The sequence below is a fragment of the Amblyomma mixtum genome, chromosome 1, assembly GCF_055824585.1.
Source record: "Amblyomma mixtum isolate Tamu chromosome 1, ASM5582458v1, whole genome shotgun sequence".
NCBI classification, from domain to species: Eukaryota; Metazoa; Arthropoda; class Arachnida; order Ixodida; family Ixodidae; genus Amblyomma; species Amblyomma mixtum.
In genome coordinates, this window is record NC_143012.1 from 159,601,625 (window position 1) to 159,620,770 (window position 19,146).

Sequence of the window (19,146 nt, forward strand, 5' to 3'; positions counted from 1 at the left end):
CGGCTTGCCCGGCAACGCATCAGACTAGCAGCGCACCGACGCCAGATGCTAAAACCTACGAAGACGCAACCCAAAATACGAACTAGGTTACAGAGTTCGGGTTTGGACGCCGATTCGCCGCGGACTGAGTGTAAAACTTTTGCGACGCTACGTCGGCCCGTACAAGCTAATTCTTCGACTTCGATGACCTAGGCAAATTGCTGCGAAGAGGTGGTCAATGGAGATGCAGTATCGCAGTGGCACCGTGCACGTCCAGAAGTTGTTCATGTTCGCCTGAAGCTCTACTACACGCGCTGATGGAAACTGCTGTTCGCATTTCAAAGCGACAGCGTTAGATACCTCGTGAGGGGAAAAAGCCGGTTTCATCGGTGTCGGCAGAGACTAGGGCTGCCGCGGCTCCGTCGCGTCGTTAGTGTCTGAAAAGTTCCAGCGGAGCTAGCGGTGGAGGATTTGCACAGCTTGAGAGAACGAAAGATTTCCACTTCTGGCGAAGGACACTAGGAGCGCTGTGCGTGAGTGTGACGTCCTCGTCCGTCTGTGAGGAAGCGTAGTCGAAAGTTGGCATTGCGTACGGGGGTCTGTAGGTGCAGTGCGGAGTGATGACGTCGGGTAGATGGTATAACTACAGAGCGGGCGCTATCGTCTCGCTCTCTTAAGGTGAAGCTTAAGGGGACAGGGTAAGCAAACAATCCCCAAAAAGTTGAATTTTTTACGTCAGTTCAATGTGTTATAATCGTATGTACTTTTGAAAGGAGCAAGCGAACAGCCAGGTCACCTTTTTTTAGAGGTAATGTCTTATCACGCAGGCATCTGATTTAAAATTCTGTGACTGAAACTGAATGTTTCCTAGCTTAACTGGAGTAAACATATAATTAGGAAAATCTTGGCGCTGTTAGGCTCCATGAGAGAATTTTAGACATGTCATCATCTCAAAGCAAGTTCCAAAAAATGCCTCTCTAGTGCCACAGGCCCTAAAGATGTCAAGAGTAGATCCTGTTATATAGCAAGAACTAAGGTTCTAGAGCCCATTAGGCTAACCTGAAGCAGCAGCACTCTGCCAGCTCAGATAGGTTTTTTCTGCTGGTCGAGGAGCACAGCAAGTAAAAATAAAGGCCAGGAATGGAAACTTGTAAAGAAGCGCAAAGATGAGTTGAATAATGACAATGGAGGTCGTGACATGGGAATAAGTTGGTCTGCAATTGCTGGCAGCGTGAAAAACTTCGAAATCAAGTTACTTTCTACTTTTAAGTCATTTATCCCGAAACAAGATATTCTGTTGCGATCGTACCACTATCTTCAAAAGAAAACGAAGCAGAAGGCCAATTCTGTGACTGTAGCTTATGTGAGAGCATATTGAAGCAAAATCAGGAATGTGCGATTATATGTTTTGATTTTTTAGACAGAAACAACGCAAAAGTGGGCTGAAATCTAGTCCTCGTGGAAAATGTCGTAGAACATTTGTGTTCAAATTGTGTTACATAGTTTGCGTTTAGTCAAAAACGCATAAAAGAACGACAAAAACTATACCAACTGGTAAGCGGCATCTCTGTGTGTTGTTGAGAAAAGTGTACCAAGACATGCCCGAAAACACATCAGAAGCATAGAATAGGGCCCACCCTGTCCCCCTAAGCGTCTCCCAAGTCTTTGAATTTTTCGTTTGGTTATCATATTATGCCGCCAGGGCCATTTTATATTTTCAGCCATCGCTATTGGATTTTTTGTGTAACCAAACTGTTTTGACCATTTTTCTAAGCGTAAAAATAAAACAAAAATTGTTAATAATGCCTCTATGGCAGTCAAAATGATTCAATCCCTTGTTTTTTTGCTCATCATTGTATTCAGTTGCAGAGAAAATAGAAAGGATAATGCCAGCAACTGCACACCTGACTTCAGATACCCTTCCTTGTCGTAGAGCTCGGCACTTTCTTTGGGCCTGTTGTAGTAACTCTTGACCGCAGATGGGCTGCGGTAGCAGATCTCTCCTGTTTGATGCGGTCCAAGTTTCTGACCAGTGACCACGTCTACGACCTAGAATTTGACAAAAAATAACATCAAAAAAGGGACTTTGGTATGCGCGACACAATTCATGAAAGCACCAAAGATCTTCCAGCAAAGGTTGGAAATGTGTTAAGTTTTTTTTTATATGCATGGCCAGCACCCACGAACAAAAGAGTATCTTTCTCATGGCTGGCCGGTACAGCCTATACCAAATGCAACCAGTGGAAAGTAATCACGGCGAGCGTGGTTCTCTGGTGGTACGGTGACGCTGCCGTCGCGAATCCCGATGAAAGGGAAGAACAACGTGCGTTACGTGAACCTGACGGCACCGCTATGTTCTTCTGGATAACATTAAATGTCCAGATAGCATAAGAAGCGGTATGGGGAACGCGGTTACTTTTAAAATAGGCGAATTGTATAAGGACCACTGCCTGTGCGCGGTTTCGTTGTTCCGCAGTGAAATATCTCTGCGAGCATCGGATACTCAGCAGATGGGTAACTGTAAGATGCTTTCTAGGAGGCGCTGGCAGTGGCTTGTGCGAGAGTGGAGTACACAGGGACAACTGGGAAAACAGCTGTTCTGTATTAAACATCACATGTTTGAGAATGACTAGCTGCCGGGTGTTTGTGGGCACCTTGAGAATAATGTCGCGGCACTTAATGCGGCAGCGACACGCGAAGAGGTGCATTTGGTCTCCACTATTCCTGCCTAAACACTCCTGTCTCTCTATTTCCCAGGCTCATGCTCTTAGTAAAATTACAGCAAAGGGACTGAGTCACAAGCAAGACTTTTTCTTTTGTACCGCTACAGCTCTGACCCCTCCTACCCCAGCGGCCGTGAAGTTAAATGCCAAGCTTGCACACTCTTTTGTACTGTCCTGTTCCTCCTCAGTCCCCTTTCTATTCTCTCCCTCGTTACCAGCACTCTCCCGGCTTACGTGGCGAGCTTCTCGTGAACAGAAGCAGTTCGCCCTGGTTTTGCAGCCGAAGAACATTTTGAGTGTTACTACTGGCAGTGCATTGTTCAATCTTTCTTAAGAAACAAATCAGTGTTTGTAGGCATTTGAGCATCAGGAAATATTCGCTACCAGAAATCACAAAAATAGCCATGCAGTAAAACAAGGGGCTCACAAAATGCTCCAGTAGAATAACCTTTCGAACTGAGAGGCCACTTTTTTCAAGTCCTCTTGAAGAACTGAAAATACTGATAAGCTACAGACCTCTTATATCACTGTGCTTTTTGTGCGTGGCAACTGGCAGAAGAATTAAGTGAACGCAGGATTCGCAACAGTTGAGGCGAGAAGCAAATTTTCGCAGGATAAATTTTAAACAAGGAATCTGTGGTAACAGCATATTTCAGAAGTGCAAGATGCCGGGCTAGTTGGTAATGCATGATGAATTAAAACAGCGCAAGGAACGGGACGAAAACACGAAGGAAGAAGACATAGACACGGGGGCTGACACGGGCGCTGTTAGTCAGCGCCCGTGTCTGTGTCTTCTTCCTTCGTGTTTTCGTCCCGTTCCTTGCGCTGTTTTAATTCATCAAGCATATTTCAGGTTAGCGCGAAAGATACAACACGCCGTGTTCATGGACAAAAGGATAATACATAACTGTGTGGTAACAGCAGCCGTCCTTCACACTTTGTACTAACAAGTTGCATGTCTATCGCACCTCAATTCGTGAAAGATATATGTGCGCCCAGTGCTGAGCTATTTTAGTGATGTACACAAGAGTGAGAAAATATTTCTTAAAAACGCGTCAGGCACAGTCTTTCCATAATTATCCGATAATTGCAGCAAGAATGATTCATAGCATCAAGAACAGGTGATTTAGGCGTGAAAATGGAAGAGAAATGTCTCAGCATCCTCGTAAATTTGGATTTGAATTTGGATTTGGAACATCCTGTACCTGCAGGCAAACGGCATAGAATAATTATTTTAATGGCTGAGGACATGAACCTGGAAAATACGATGGCAAGTCTGATAGGCACCAGAAATAAAATCATAACCTCTGCTTTTTATTAGCAGTCTACTGTGGAAACAACAATGCCCTGTTGGTAGAAAGACACTGGAACCAACAAAAACAAAAAAAATGATACACCGAGTAATGATGCACTGAACAGGGAGTCCTGGTAAGATTTTTACTGTAGTCTTCTTGTTGGAAAAATCACGTTCACGTATTTTAAGTACTCTGCTCCTGACAAGCGGTGATATGACGTCTTAGATACTGCCTAATGCTAGCACAAAAATACGTTGCGTGCATTACCTGCAAGTTTCACACATTCCACTCCTTTGCGTTCTTCGAGATGTCCAGTTTCCCTTAAATACCATAATGTCTGGCTGAAACTGTAATAAGGTCATTGCCGTCTGGAACAGCCATCAACAGGTTAAACGCATGAATCTGTTCTAAGATTTCTCAGAATAGTTCCCTAGGAAGAATTGCCACATTTATTATCTACCGTATAATCTATGAAGAGCCATCTATCTCTTCTTTCTTCATCCGTCGGACAGCCTCACCAGACAGGAAAAAAATTCCCACCGGGGATTCCTTGCTCAGCTTGTAATCCAAGTGCAGGTTTCTTTTGTCGCCGTAAAGGCGCGTTTGCTGTCCATAAACAGCAGTGCACACAAACATACCTTGACCTCAACCATCGTTGCGGGTACGCCAACGTCAGTTCCAGTGTGCGGCTTGCCGGTTTTCGGCTGACCAGTAACGATGCCACAAGATTCCGTCATGCCGTACAGGTTCAGCAGGTTCTCGATGCCGACGAAGGCCTTGCGAGCTGCCTCGGCGGCGGAAGTCGGGAGCACACTTCCGCCCACCGCAATGCCCCTCAGGGTGGGCAGACCCCGGCCACTGCGCTGCATCTCGAGCAGCAGGCCTTGCAGCTGGAGCGGAAACAGCAATGCCGCTGTGATCTGCGTGAAAACGGAGATTCATACAATAAGCTAGGTGGTGGAGGACCTCGACTTGGAAAAAAAACGCGCCTAAACGCGCATGTACTAGAACATGAACAGTAAATTTATACCAGCTTTGTTATTTTTTTACCGGCGGTGTATAACACCCCCTGAACAATATTTCTGGCTACGGCAATATGTGGCACTGGTGGTTTTATCCATAAATTTAATCCTAATGTCAGCGGAAATGATCTTAGAGTGGACTGGTATAATCTGCACTCCATGTAATTTAATCTCAGTGCAAACCACTTGATCTAAGCGACAGCATATTTAATTAAAAAGCCAACTATTAAACTATTAGCGCCAATAAACCTGATCCGACTACAAAGCAATTAATGTAACTGCCAGCGGTTTTAATACGGGTGCCAACTAATTAAATACATATGCGCAAAACTATGCGGCAGGGTACTCCAAAGCATAGAACACGAATGCTGGGAATAAAGCGAAGTTCAAATAATTGTTTACACCATGTGACGCTAATGGGAAGCGTCAGATATTTCATAGCTTTCGTCAATATTATAGCCAACACTGCCTTGGTGCAAGTGTTTGAAGACGCCGTTTAAAACGCGCAATCTCAGCATTGCCCAAATATGCATGCTGATTATTGCAAATCATTGCATGAACTCTGATCGGTAAAGATGCAATTTTTTTTGTCAGGCAAGAAAAAATTGTTAAAAAGCTATAACTAATTTAGTCCTACATAATATTTTCACAGAAACAGATCGTAGCCAATAAGAACCAAGCCGAAAGCGGACGGCAAGTTTTTTCGCCTCGGTTTGCACCTCCGTTGCGCCTATTTCCAGCGCCGCACTTATTGTCCCAATATAAGAACTACCTTGTCGCTCTCCTACTCAAAAATTCTATTCACCGCCCAACTGTTGCCGCTTTATGAAAACTCGGCACACTGAGACCATGTTTAAACGGCAGATTATTTTAAACATATATGGTGACAGCGTGGTGACAGCGGCAGGCAATTAAATTAGACGGAAGTGTGCCCTATCCATGCCTTGCCTTGCAACAAGCACAGAAAAATAACCATTGGCTTAAACTTTGCCGCGAATATTTATCCGCATGTACCCAGCCCTAACCTCTAAAAGTAAAGCGCCTCAAGAGTGGTGTTAAGCACTGTGACACGAAGGCTCCGCAAATATTTATTCCATATTGTAAGAAGTCGCCAGTTCGATGTGCAGAGAATAAGTAGGGATACAAATTAAATTAAGATTGATTTCATAGCCTCCAAATATATGATTGAATACATGTTGCATATTACTTAGGAGAGGTATCGGAGAATGTAAATTCTTACTTAAGCTCTGCCTTAAGGACATGACGCGATAGCGTAATGGCTCAGTTCCCATATATGCAGAGTTGGCCGCTCTCGATTTTACATACATAGATGTCTGGGAGTCCTCAACCAACTCCTGCCACAGTGGTGCAGAGGTTAAGTGATGCGCCACTGCCCTCCGATGGCAGGTGCTCCCAGCGGGCCTTGTGCTGCCCAGGTTACTCTTCCCGAGTGATCAATCGTTACCTTAACTGACACCTGCGGATCCCACCGGCGGCCGTGGTTGTTTTTTCTTCTGCTTTTCTAATCAATTAGCTTTAAGCGATAACATATTCAGTAATATTCTAAAATTGATCAACACCACAAAGTAAATAAAATTAAAAATCCCCTTTGCCCCTTGGTTTCTGTGGCTGTTGGCTTCTTTCATATTTATAACGAGCCCCTCAATCCCCTTCGCTTGTTTGCTTAATTGCTTAGCGAGGGTCTCGGTTCTGGCAGCCTTGACGCCATAGGGAAGCATAAGAGGGTTCTCACGCAGCTTCCACCCTCTCCGTTCGATGACGTTCTACGTCACACCTGCGGTAACACAGGACGTTCTACGTCCGCCGCTTATGAACGTGGGTGGCGCTGATGAACACTCTCAAGGTTAGATTACTTGTAAACATAAATACCCCCGAAAGCAGAAGATTTGACAGCCGTCGCCGTAGCTCAGAGGTAGAGCACCGGACGCGTAATTCGGAGGTCGTGGGTTCGGATCCCACCGGCGGCCGTGGTTGTTTTTTCTTCTGCTTTTCTAATCAATTAGCTTTAAGCGATAACATATTCAGTAATATTCTAAAATTGATCAACACCACAAAGTAAATAAAATTAAAAATCCCCTTTGCCCCTTGGTTTCTGTGGCTGTTGGCTTCTTTCATATTTATAACGAGCCCCTCAATCCCCTTCGCTTGTTTGCTTACCTGCTACGGTGGGCAGCCAGGGATGACGTCGCAAGGTGACGTGACCTGAGCGGACCTGCTGGAAACGCTCACGAACACAAACCCGACTCTGAATTTTCTGGAGGACAGGGCTTTTAACGTTGTCGCACAGAGCAAAACGGTTGGACTCAAAGTTGTTACGAATTAAACTGATATTTAGCATTATGAAAACAATAGCAGTAGTTTAGAGCAAAGCGGAAGTGACCTGCAAGGAAGTGGAAGACAATGAACAGCTGCCTGAAAAAGAGTGTATGCTACAGTTGTGTACTGCTGACGGGGACTAGCGGGAATGCTTAAAATCAAATTTCAAACAATACAGCAAGCTATCGAAAAGAAAGGCAGGTGCACAGTTAATAAACAGCAAGGAAACAGGAAGACAACAAAGCAAGCGCGAAATAAATCCACTCTCATATTAAAGAGAATAAATAGCCGTTTGGAAGGCGTATAGGCACAGATAACAAAACCGGCGGTCCATCAGGCAGACACAATAAGTTGCACAAGAATGTAGATGTGGCACAAGACTGCAGGTAGATAGGTGGCAGATGAGATTGTGAAGTTTGTGGGAATATGCTGGCCGTGCCTAGCAAATGAAAGGTTTCATTGCAAATCAATGACAGACACCTAGAGGACATGACTCGGTTGATAATGATAGTGACCATGGTAGCAAGCGACTATAACCTTGCATTTGAAAATGCTGCAGACGAAATGATGCCAAATGGGACCGGTCCTCTGATTTCTTTTTGAGTATAAGGAAAATCAGTGCGTCAGCTTGCATAATGTGGCTTATAACAGCGGCAAGCTTCGCTTTGATACCTTGTATTTATCTACAATGTCCATGATCTGCAGGGGCCTCATCATCATTGGCGCCACAACACACGTGGCGCCGTCCAGGAGGGAAGTCATTGTGTACAGCATCCCCGACGTGTGTGTTATGGGGCTCATTCCCAGCATGATGTCGGTTTCTCCGCAGGGAACAAGTGGCCTGCATGGAAGTATGGCACGACATCACGGAAAAGCACAACCTCGATTAGCCAGATATTCCAGCAAGCGGCGACTGCATCGTTCACGGCTCACATATACCGAGGTAGTGACGCCTGGTAACGAAGTCAGAAGTCATGAAACCTCGAACACTTGTACCTTTAGCATTATATCTACGCTCATCATGCGCATTGTGTTGAAAAAACGCTGACGACAAATTGAAGTTGGCGTGCGTCAATCTAATCATCACAGAAGCCTGACTGCGTCCTATGCAGGACAAAGGCCTCTCGCATATCTCTCCAATTAGCCCTGCCCTGTGCCGGCTGCGGCCTCCGTATCCCCACAAATTTCTTAATCTCATTCAGCCACCTAACTTTCTTGCGCCCCGGCTACATTTTCCTTCTCTCGGTATCCGCTCCGTTACCATAAGCGACCAACGGTTATCTTGTCTTCGCATTACATGTCCTCGCCAAGAAATTTAGTCCTCTAGATTTCGACAAGGGTGCCATTAACCCACGTTTGTTCCCAGACCCACTGTGCCCTTTTGCGGTCTCAACGTCCGACCTATAATTTTGTTTTCCAAAGCTCGCTGCATTGCCATTTGAAGCTGGACCCTTTTCATTAGCCTCTACGTTTATGTAATTTGGGTATGTACTGCAAGATACAGCTGTTATGTCTTTTATCCTTAGGGTTAATGGTAAACTACCATTCATGATCTGCGAGAACGCGCCAAACGCGCTCGACCTTATTCTTAGTCTTCTTGTCATTTCTCTCTCGTGATCTGGATCTGCGGTCACTACCTGCCTTAAGTAGACATATTCCCTTCCTGCTTCCAACACCTTGCTACCATTTATAAACTGCTGTTCGCTTCCGAAGATTACTTTAGTTTTCTACATATTAATTTCTAGACCAACCATTTTGATTTGCCTGCGCGAGTCATTGACGATGCACAGCAGTTTATCCCTTCAATAACTTAGCAAGGCAATGTCATCAGCCAGTAATCAGCCAATCGCAGACTACTAGTATATTCTCCATTAACTCTTATCCCAGTGTGTCCCCATTCCAGGTCTCTGAATAGCTCTTGTAAACAGGCGGTGAGTAGATTGGAGAGGTCTTTCTCATTGGTTGACACCGTTGCTGTATGTATGGAGAACTATTGTGGCTGTGCAGCTGTTGTAGACATCTTCCATTACTTTCACATCGAGCTATTCCAAGAGCGGGCAAGCGTATAGCAGTGGGCGGCAGAAAGTTAGTTGGGCGGATGAGATTAAAATATCTGCGGGTATAATATAGCTTCACCTGGCGCCGGACGGGGTTAAGGTGCTTCTTCACATAGTGGAATCAATCTTCGCATGACTATTTCTTGACGGGCACCTGGCTGAACAATGCATGTCTTGTGCCTGAAAAGAACGATCACGTGGCTGCCGGACAGTGTGATACCGGCTACTAGCTGTCAACTCTTCAATGCGTCCGGCAGCGGAATGGCGAGCAGTTGGCTGAAATTTGTTGTGCTGTGCTTTACAGAATGCCGCGTTCATCGACACCTGCGATCGACAGTTGCACGTTTAGGTAGTTGCAGTTTGGTCACCCTAACATGTAAGCGATAGAAAACAACTGTAATGTGCTGAAAAAAAAGGGCACATTTTTTATCGGTGTTATGACAGCAATTTCTTGACCTCTACTCATGCCGCCATCCTACAACTTCCATCCCTTGCTGGCAAGCGCATCCATCACTGCATCATTCTTTTCCACAAGATAGTGCGCGGCACTTCGTCCGCGTGAGCACCAATTCAGTTCAACCCTTCTGCACCATGCACGAGAGGCAGTAGGCCGCGGAACTTTTTTCCTCTACCGCCATCAATAGAGCCTTATAAACATTATTTTTTTAAGAATGCCATAGAAACCTAGAACTCACTGGTTGGTTCATTTCGTACACAGTCGCAAGCTGAATTTTCCAGTCAATAACTGAATCATATGTGACAATGGATTCTTTTTGTCTGTTTGTGACATTTCTATATTCACCGACTCCTATTTCTACCTATGTTTGTTTTCTTTTATTTTCCTTTGGTGACTTATGAATGTATCATGATGATTATATATGTACCTATTTCTGTAATGTCTTGCTCTGCGATAGAACAATGCATGTAGTTAAATAAATAATTGGAGAGGGATATGATATGCATTTATCTTGCAGGGGGCCTAACCAGGTTGAAGATGAAGGCCTTTATCACAACACCAGCATATAGCGTGCTATTGAATACAATTGCTATGTTAGTTTACGGCTACCAAAATGTGATTCTGTTCACTATAATTTTATAGACGCAAGCTAGTAGAACAGTTCGGTCACAGTTTTATACCTGATACAGTAGAAGCAGGAGACGAAGTTATAGTGGGTAAACTCAGCGCCCTTGGGCAGGCCCGTGGTCCCGGACGTGTAGCACACTGCAAGGACGGTGTTCTGGGGATCGGCAACGGGGCTCTCCTGGAACTCTCGTTCGTCCAGCTCAGAAAATGTCGAGGCTGACACGAAGCCATCAGAGCGTCTCATGCAGAAGAGACCCTGAACCAAGAAGACAGGCAAGACGACGATCTCGTAAAAGCGAAACATGCTGAATGAAAACTCCGCAGCGCATGAGGTTACAGCAACTAATGTAAGGGCGGGGGAGCACAGAGTTGAATGGTACGAGCTATGCAGCAAGCCAACAATATATAGGCAGCGACTTTTGCCTTTTCCGCATAGCTTATGATGGGGCTAGCTGTCTTCACTGGCCATGTTATCTGCTTCGGTTGGCCCCACAAACCCTCAAATACGTATGGACTCCGAAGCCCGGTGCCCGTAGTGTGCTTCACGATTATAATTTGAAAATGTTTTCTTTAATTTGCCTTTGGCGCCTTTATCAGTGAAGCGTGATCATTTGGTTTATCATTAGAGAACATTACAGAGCAGTACGGATCATTACAGAGCAGCCGACTTCTCGCTATGACAAATGACTGCTATGACTGCTGCTAGGTGTCAAGTGTTTACTTAATTTTTTTTGATGAAATAATTGTTTACTGGTCCCAAAAAAGTACACAGCAGATCATAAAAGTACAGACGAGGGTCCCAAAGTCCAAGACTGTACCGGGACCCTCGATAAATCATTAATACAAGAGATGATTACAGCATAGTGAGCGGAAATTATGAAACAAAGAAAATATAAAATCAATACTTCACCACAAAGACAGAGTAAAAATCACAATAACGCAGTTAATATACATAAATAGAGAATAACACATCAGCATTCCAACAAAAATATCTTCAGCTTATTTTTGAATGCAGGCAAGGAAATGATTGTTTTTAGAGGGCGTGGAAATGTATTCCAAAATGAAATTGCTTGAAAAAATGACGTCGATTTACCATAATTTTTATGGACTTTGGGGAGCAGAAAATTGTTTCTTGCTGCAAATCTGGTAGGGTTGTGATTGATCAGCAGGATGGGGTCTACAAACTGAAAATGTAGGGTGCCGTGTAGTAACCTGAAGAACATGATTGCAAGGTGGTACTGGAAAAGCTGGTGGACAGGTGAAATATTGTGCTTATGCAATAAAGAACGAACATTAGTTGAGAAAGGGCTACGGGTAATAATGTGGATGGCCTGGTTTTGTAAATCTTGCAGAGACGCTTAATGACCACAATTCTCTTGATCTGTGGACTTTCAATTTGTCTGATTGCACACTTTCCGTGAATTTGTTTTCATACTAAGAGCAGGCAATTTTTTGGAAAGTTTTCTTCTATTGTTTCTATTGTTGAAATTAAAGCACACGTACGGTGGTTCAGTGGTTAGGGCGCTCGCCTAACGAGCCGGAGTGCTCGGGTTCGAACCCGACCGCGGCAGCCGCGTTTCGATGGAGGCGGAACGCAAACGGCTCCGGTGTGCTGTGCGAGAGGCCAGGCCTGAGGCCAATTTGGTTACTAGGAACGAGTTTTTTCCTGTCGACATAAATGTTGAGTCTGTTGAGAATTACGTGCTCTAGGACCTTGCCTCGGCAGGAAGTTAGCGAGATAGATTTTAGATATTGAAGTTCGAGTTTCTTGACCACTTTGGGAATGAATACGACCTTAGCATGTTTCCAGGAGGCTGGAATAGCACCTTTGTTCCAACACTTATTGAAGTATTTGGTAATTGCTGCGACTGACGCATCATCCAGGTTACGGAGGGTCTTCTTAGTGATCCCGTCTTCTCCCACCACCGAGGCGGTTTTGATGGTACTTAGCACAAGCCGGACCTCCTGTTCCGTGATTTCCTCGTCTAGGCATGGGTTATCCGCTCCCAGATAGTCCTCAGAGGGGGAAGCGCTTGTCTCCGTGTTAATTTATGTGCATTGGAGCTCTTGTGGAAACTCGTCCTCGCTGCCTGGGTAGGCTTGGGCTATGCGGGGCAGATTTTTCTGCGCCGCTGATTTGGTACTAATTGGGTCTATAAGGTGTCTGAATAAATGCCAGATGTTTTTGCCATTCATGAGGTCGCACTTGTTATTCCATTGTGCTCTGCTTAGTTGAGCTGAGTATTTCTCAACTAAAGCGCATGTGATATACGTTGATCACAACAGGTGGCGCCACGCATCGACATGGCGAGAATTTATAACTTGTTGAGATACCAATTGTTGGACTAAGAACGAAAACCACGCAAAGGACGACACACAGGGAAGAAGTAGACAGGACGAGCGCGTGTATCGTCCTTTGCGTGGTTTTCGTTCTTAGTTCATGGATTACCAACTAGCCCCGCATCGTACACTGCTTCAATTGTTGGAGCCGCCACATTACTGACAGCTTGCATCAGTGACGCTGCAATATATTTCTAGAATGAAAACAATTCGCTACCCAAAAGAAGATAATTCGGCGAGCAACCACGTTAACCACCGCACCAAGCATGTAATACTTGCCGCTTCCACTCATACTTTTGATTCTTGGAAGAGCAAGATGGCTGGCCAACGCAGAACTCTATTAACTCTCGACGCCGTCAGGGCCAGTGCTATTGGCAAGGACCAAACATCATGAGCTACTTAGATGGATCATGAGCTACTTGAGCTTGACCGCCGTAGTTGCAATTCGACGGCTATGAGATTACGTTCAGGAAGAAGCAGGTCTTGCAAGGAAAGGCCTCATAACCTCACAATAGCGCTGAGATCCTCAGACGAAACTTTCACTCTTTGCGTCCTACGATGATTTATCGCTTGGGCTCCTCACAGGGCTTATTACTTGCGCATCGCGTTGTCGCTGCCGCCGCTGGCTTTCGTCTCTCTGGCAGCCAGGCTCCTCATGCCACAACTTACATGGCCTAGCATTTATGGCGATCGGCTGCTGATCACAAGGTCTCGAGATCTAATCCCGGCTTAGGCACACGCGTTGGAAATTCCAGTGGAAGTTCTGCAATCCAAGTGTTTAACGCTCCTGTCCTTCCTACCTTTAAATGAAGGCGAAGCGGAGAATAATGACGCCCGAGTGCGGTACGATGTCAGCGCACCCTTAACAAACCTGAGGTGCTCCAAATTATACCGCAGACCTCCTCTATGGTGCCTCTTCCTCTGTTAGAGTGCCTCATTAATCCTTTCCCTTACGGTGCGATGAAAAATCACCACAAAGTTCAGCATTGGAACCTCGTCCTGCAAACCAACGTTTTCTCACGAGGCTTAGACGCTCATTTAAATACGGCTGTTCACCGCGGTGAGGCTCTGACTGCTAGTTTCCTTTCTTCAAATCGATCCCTCTGTAGCTTACCATTGACCGCGAAACAACTACCGCGTCTTTTTTTTCCTTATGGCCTCGTCCACAATTTACCAGAAGGCATACAGAAGAACATGTTTGATGCCAGTAGTGACAAAATTCTCCCATAGTTTACGTAGACTCCCTCTAGTATTTTTCCTGTGCCTCGCAACATACTGCAGATTATCCGATACTGTCACTTACCTTCACCGGCAAGCTGGAAACTGCTTTGCGCACCTTCTCAGTGTACTGTTCATCCGTCAGGACATGCGTGCTATCGCTGTCTTGTGCTTCGTAGCGGAGTTCGCCTGCACATGAACGTGGAGCCACTTTTATACGACAATTAAGGCAAGGAACAATAGATGAAAATAATTCCTGGAAAAACCACTTCCGGCAAAACAAGGAGTTCACCGCAGCGGGACAACGTGTGGTAACCATAGCGCGGGCGACGTGACGACTGCGATAACAGAGTCCGCTTGCACAGCCGAAAAAAAATTAACCTGGCTAGACGGCCATGCTGAAGACCGACCGCTGGCTTCTACCGTGGCTACGCCGAGCGCATCCTTTGTCAGTGCATATACAGGTGAATGGGAATCCGTGGTGTTGGCTTTCACGCCCTACGATCCCGTGCCGGCTAACGACCACGGTAAACTGATCACTACCAACGTCGAGTGAAGTATGTGCCGAGTGATCAGTCCCGCTCACTATCACCATCAACCGCACGCTTCGCTTTGCCAGGCTGCAGTATACACAGCAGCTGTCCGCAGGAAGTCTCTAACCCACTGTGGGGCAAACTGAAAAAAAAGGTAACCTTTAGAGGTGAGGATGCTTCAGTGTGAAACGAAAACGATCCTCCTGCTCCGACGAAGAGAGCCCATGCCATATCTACTGTAATGTACCCAACCTCCTCAAGCTAGTGGAGCTAAAGAAGACATCCTTTTTAAATAGGTGAATGCTTCTAATTCCCATGGGATATTGATCGTCGATGACAGTATTTTTTCGCTTCGCCATTGCCACAGTCGCTCTATTTCTTTGCGACACCCCTCAGGAGGCTTGTACGGATGTTCCACGACCGACGTCTTCCCGCCCTCTTCAATTCAGGCTTTGCTTGGGCACGACGTGCCATTGTTTCTGGCACTCACGCGACCCAAAAGAAGATGCATTTTCCCGTCGACGTCTTACCTTCGGTGAGCGAAGTTTTTGCGAGGACGATCGTCGCTCCCGCCAGAACGCAGCTGTACATGGCGATCAGATTTTCCACGCTGTTCTTCAGATGCACAAAGACCCGGTCACCCGGGAGCACCCCATGTTGCCGAAACCCAATGGCGTACCGCTGCATGCGCGCCAGCACCTCCGCACGGGTGAGGCTGGTCACATCGTCTACCTGCAACCGGCGACAGAGGAGATTTGAAGTCTTACGGAATACGATGCTCTCTCCTTGCATCAGGGCCGCCGCTGGTTTCTGAGATAGCGCAAATCTTGCTAGATTGGCCTGAAAAAGCATAAACCTCTTTTGAGCGTCTCTTTCTTAGTGCTCCAAAAAACAAAAAGGAAAATGAATGCAGATACAGCAAATACTGCATGTAGCGACGAATGATATCTCGTCAAACCATATTGGATTGGGAGATCCCGAAAGTGACGAAGATATTTGCAGGGCAGCAAGGGAGCGCTTCAAACGATTAGCAAGTGTAAAACGCGCCTTCGGCTCCGTATCATTGAGCGGCTGGCGCTCAAGGAAGAAGACGACGACAAGCACCGAACGCTCCGACCATCGTGAGTGCTCTGGACTGATCGCTGCTGCTGGACTGGATCTGGACTGCACTGCTAGTTGTTCGCGACGCAGCGCCTTGTAAGACGTCCTTTATTTCAATAGTAACAACACTGTAAAGAAGAAAATTCGGCAGAGACACTTACGACCATTTACGTCTGCTAATGCGAAAGCAATGATCTCCCTCAGTGCATTGACACCCAACCAGGCTCACAAAGGCATATGACACCACCCGAAACCCTCTACCACGAACGATTGCATCACTGTTTTGCTGGGAAAAGTTGAGCTGCGTGGAGGTTGGCTAGTGGCATGTATATACTGTATAGATGCACGACAGGTATAGGTTTGTCTCAAGTCGCGGTGCTCGGCTTAATATGGGCGTCATACGACCGCTTGATGTTGTCTCCCTTTTTGCCATCGCTCGGATTTTCTGTACCATCTTGAAATACACACGCACACACAACGCGGCCCGCTTTTCTCTTAATGGGACTAGTAATGCTTTCGTATTAAAATAACTAAAACGTTAGGTAGGTAGGTAGGTAGGTAGGTAGGAAAGACTTTTATTGCTCTAGAAAGGTGCTAGTAGCAGACGAGAAAGAAGAGGTCCATCTTCCTTCTTCTCACAGGGTCGGTGCCCCTATTCCATGGCTCCGCTGAGCTTCGCTACTCGTTGGGCGTGCTAGGTTCAGACCTTGTTGGCAACCCAAATCGCCGCTGGAGAGCCGGCTCCCCCACTGTTCTGCACTCGGTTCTTTACGAAAGCTGTCGTTCTTACTGCATTGCCACGTGATGTGGTACAACGATGGTTTGCTGCCACACCACGGGCAAGTGTCCCGATATTGCGTCGGGTAGATCTTGCTAAGGATATGCACGTTTGGGAATGTTCTTGTTTGCAATCTTCGCCAATACACTGCCTCTAGTTGATTTAGATCAGGATGATGCGGCGGATAGCGGATCCGTACCCCCTTATAGTAGTTGAGAATGTCTGAGTACGTAGGGCCGACTCGGTCGGGTAGATCGTCCGATTGGGAGGAAGCTCGGCTCGTATACCCTCGAGCTACCTCGTCGGCGCGTTCGTTCCCCGCTATGTCGATGTGTGTCCTGGCACCCAGTAAATGCAATGTGTGACTTTTGGTGGGGTCGAGCTCTGGAGGAGCTGGAGCGCGGCGCGACCTATGCGGCCGTTCATGTACCCGTAGTTACGGCACGCGTCTCTCGAATCTGTAAGGATGGTAAGGGACATGTTGCTTCGATAACCGGCTACCGCCGCAAGAGCTACGGCCAGCTCCTCCTCTTCGGTTACCGTGCAATCCCTCACTGAGGCGCTAGCAAACTCCTTTAGGTTGGAATCAATAACTACCGCCACTGTGCTGTTATGTGAGTTTCCTGTATACGTGAGAGATCACAGCGGCGACCCGCACTGGGAGAACGCGGAAGCATTGACGCCTCCTCGATACTCATCGCGTCTCTTTGCCTCTCTTTATCATTTTCTTTTTTTTAATTTCACTACTGAATTAAAGCAATTATCTTGTGCTTTAATTAAATTTTTATTTATTTACTCTCATTATACCTTCTTTTATCCAAATCAACCCTTCTGGTTTTTCAAATTTCGCGCCGTGGTTGCTTTCCCGTCCACGTTGTCCCCGTCCAGCCCATTCAACCCTCCAATGGTTTTTTTGCTGATCATTAATTAATTATTCTATGTCATTGAAATTTTTTTTCGAATCATCATCACACATCAAATACGTTTCAGTTCATTACAAGCTTTACGTTCACTCCTTTTCCTATTTATGCACTATTGTGGCGTCCATGGCTGTTTTCCCGTCCACTCACTATATCGACATCCACGCTATTTAGACGTTTCTTCGACATTTTGCTCTGATTAATTAACTACATAATTGTTTTTCCACAGCATCCTGACATCATCCTCTTTCGACTACAAGGACTCGTTCTATGCTACCTCTTCTAAGAACGTTACAACTGCTGCGGACCCGTTTTACGGACATGTTTTGCGGACACGTTTTAGAGACAGGACCCCGCCGGCATAGCCTAGAAATTCTTTCGCATTAAGAAGCCGTTTTACGTGTCTTGGTTAACGATGGAGCCAAGACGAAGTGTTAAACAATAAATTCTACATGAGACCGACCATGAGGCGAGCATTGGAAAGGAAAATGAGATGGGCGATTTTAACGGCACCCCAAAAGAGAAACACTAATGCAAGCAATACCGCTGCATGCAAATTGGCGATCTTAGCCATGGCTTTTCTAAGAGGAGCTGCCAAGAGGCCTCTCTGAGAACAAAATTCAACCGTCCGCTTTACTTGTTGGCTTCCTCCTCCACAAAACGGTGAAATTAAGCTTTACTTCGATACTACATAGACTACCGCTCTGTTCAGAGATAAGCGCCTCCACAGTTCAGACACAGCAAAAGCGTTCCTGAACAGTTGCAGTGCGACCACAACACCTTAACCAGAACCCGGTTACCAGAACCAACGCGTATCTTCGACCTGATTCTAAACCAAGTCGACCCATACAGTTTGCAAAATCTTAGAAGCGAATCCAAATCCTAACGTACTGAAAGACAGTGCGAAAACTCTATAGACAAGTTGCAGCCCCCCTTTAGGTACAACATTCCATGAGTTATTTTTTTCGTAAACATAAACAGATATCCCGTCGCGCATATTACGCCACCGACTGCCCTAATAGGCAGTGCAACAGTTGCAACGAATAGGAGAGCTAAAATGAATGAGAGTGGCGTCTAGGAAAGAAACTGCGCATTCAGACTGAACAAAGAGGGTTCAGCTTAGGTTACAGGCAACGCAGCGAGCTATAGAAAAAAAGTGGTAGGTGTAACGTTAACAGACCGGGAGAGGCCAGAGTGGATGAGAGAACAAACGCTGATTAATGATATCTATTCGAAGTCATTAGGAAGAAATGGGCTTGGGCAGGGTACGTAATGCGTAGGCAAGATTACCGCTGGTTCCTAAGGGTAACGGAGTGGATTGCAAGAGAAAGTAAGCGTAGCAGGGGGCGGTAGGAAGTTAAGGTGGCCGGATGAGATTAAGAAGCCTGCGGGGATACAGGGGCAGCAGCTTGCAAAAAACAGGGTTAATTGGAGAGACATGGCAGAATCCTTTGCCCTGCAGTGCACTGGCCAGGCTGATGATGATGATGATAAAATTCTGGCACCAACCACTCTTTGTAGTTCTGTCGCACTACTTGTGACCACCAGGGAATCTATTCCCCACCAGGGAATAGATAGACGCGCGGCAGCAGGGGTGAAGTCGCGAATATTTATTTTATTGACTTCATCTACTCTAAATTTTCAGAAAGTATGTTGCCCAAACTGGGTTCTACTCCTAACATTGCCCGGTCACTGAATAAAACTTCTAACATAGCGGTTAGATGCACATGAGTGCTTGTGAGGATCAGCTGTATACAAC

General features: G+C 46.0%; 1 protein-coding gene across 2 annotated transcripts in view; it reads right to left on the bottom strand.

Moving 5' to 3' along the window:
- LOC149369521 (putative 4-coumarate--CoA ligase 3) overlaps positions 1 to 19,146 on the bottom strand; it is a 29,785-nt gene that overhangs the window by 9,771 nt on the left and 868 nt on the right. Inside the window, exons 2-7 of one of the 2 annotated variants that reach the window (XM_089573587.1) lie at positions 15,119 to 15,320; positions 14,141 to 14,244; positions 10,551 to 10,753; positions 8,029 to 8,197; positions 4,636 to 4,917; positions 1,884 to 2,028 (exon numbers count right to left, since the gene is read on the bottom strand). In XM_089573587.1, coding sequence (XP_089429713.1) covers positions 1,884 to 2,028; positions 4,636 to 4,917; positions 8,029 to 8,197; positions 10,551 to 10,753; positions 14,141 to 14,244; positions 15,119 to 15,320 — 1,105 coding nt within the window. Of the gene's footprint in view, positions 1 to 1,883; positions 2,029 to 4,635; positions 4,918 to 8,028; positions 8,198 to 10,527; positions 10,754 to 14,140; positions 14,245 to 15,118; positions 15,321 to 19,146 lie in introns of both variants that reach the window. The other variant, XM_089573594.1, reaches the window with a different exon arrangement.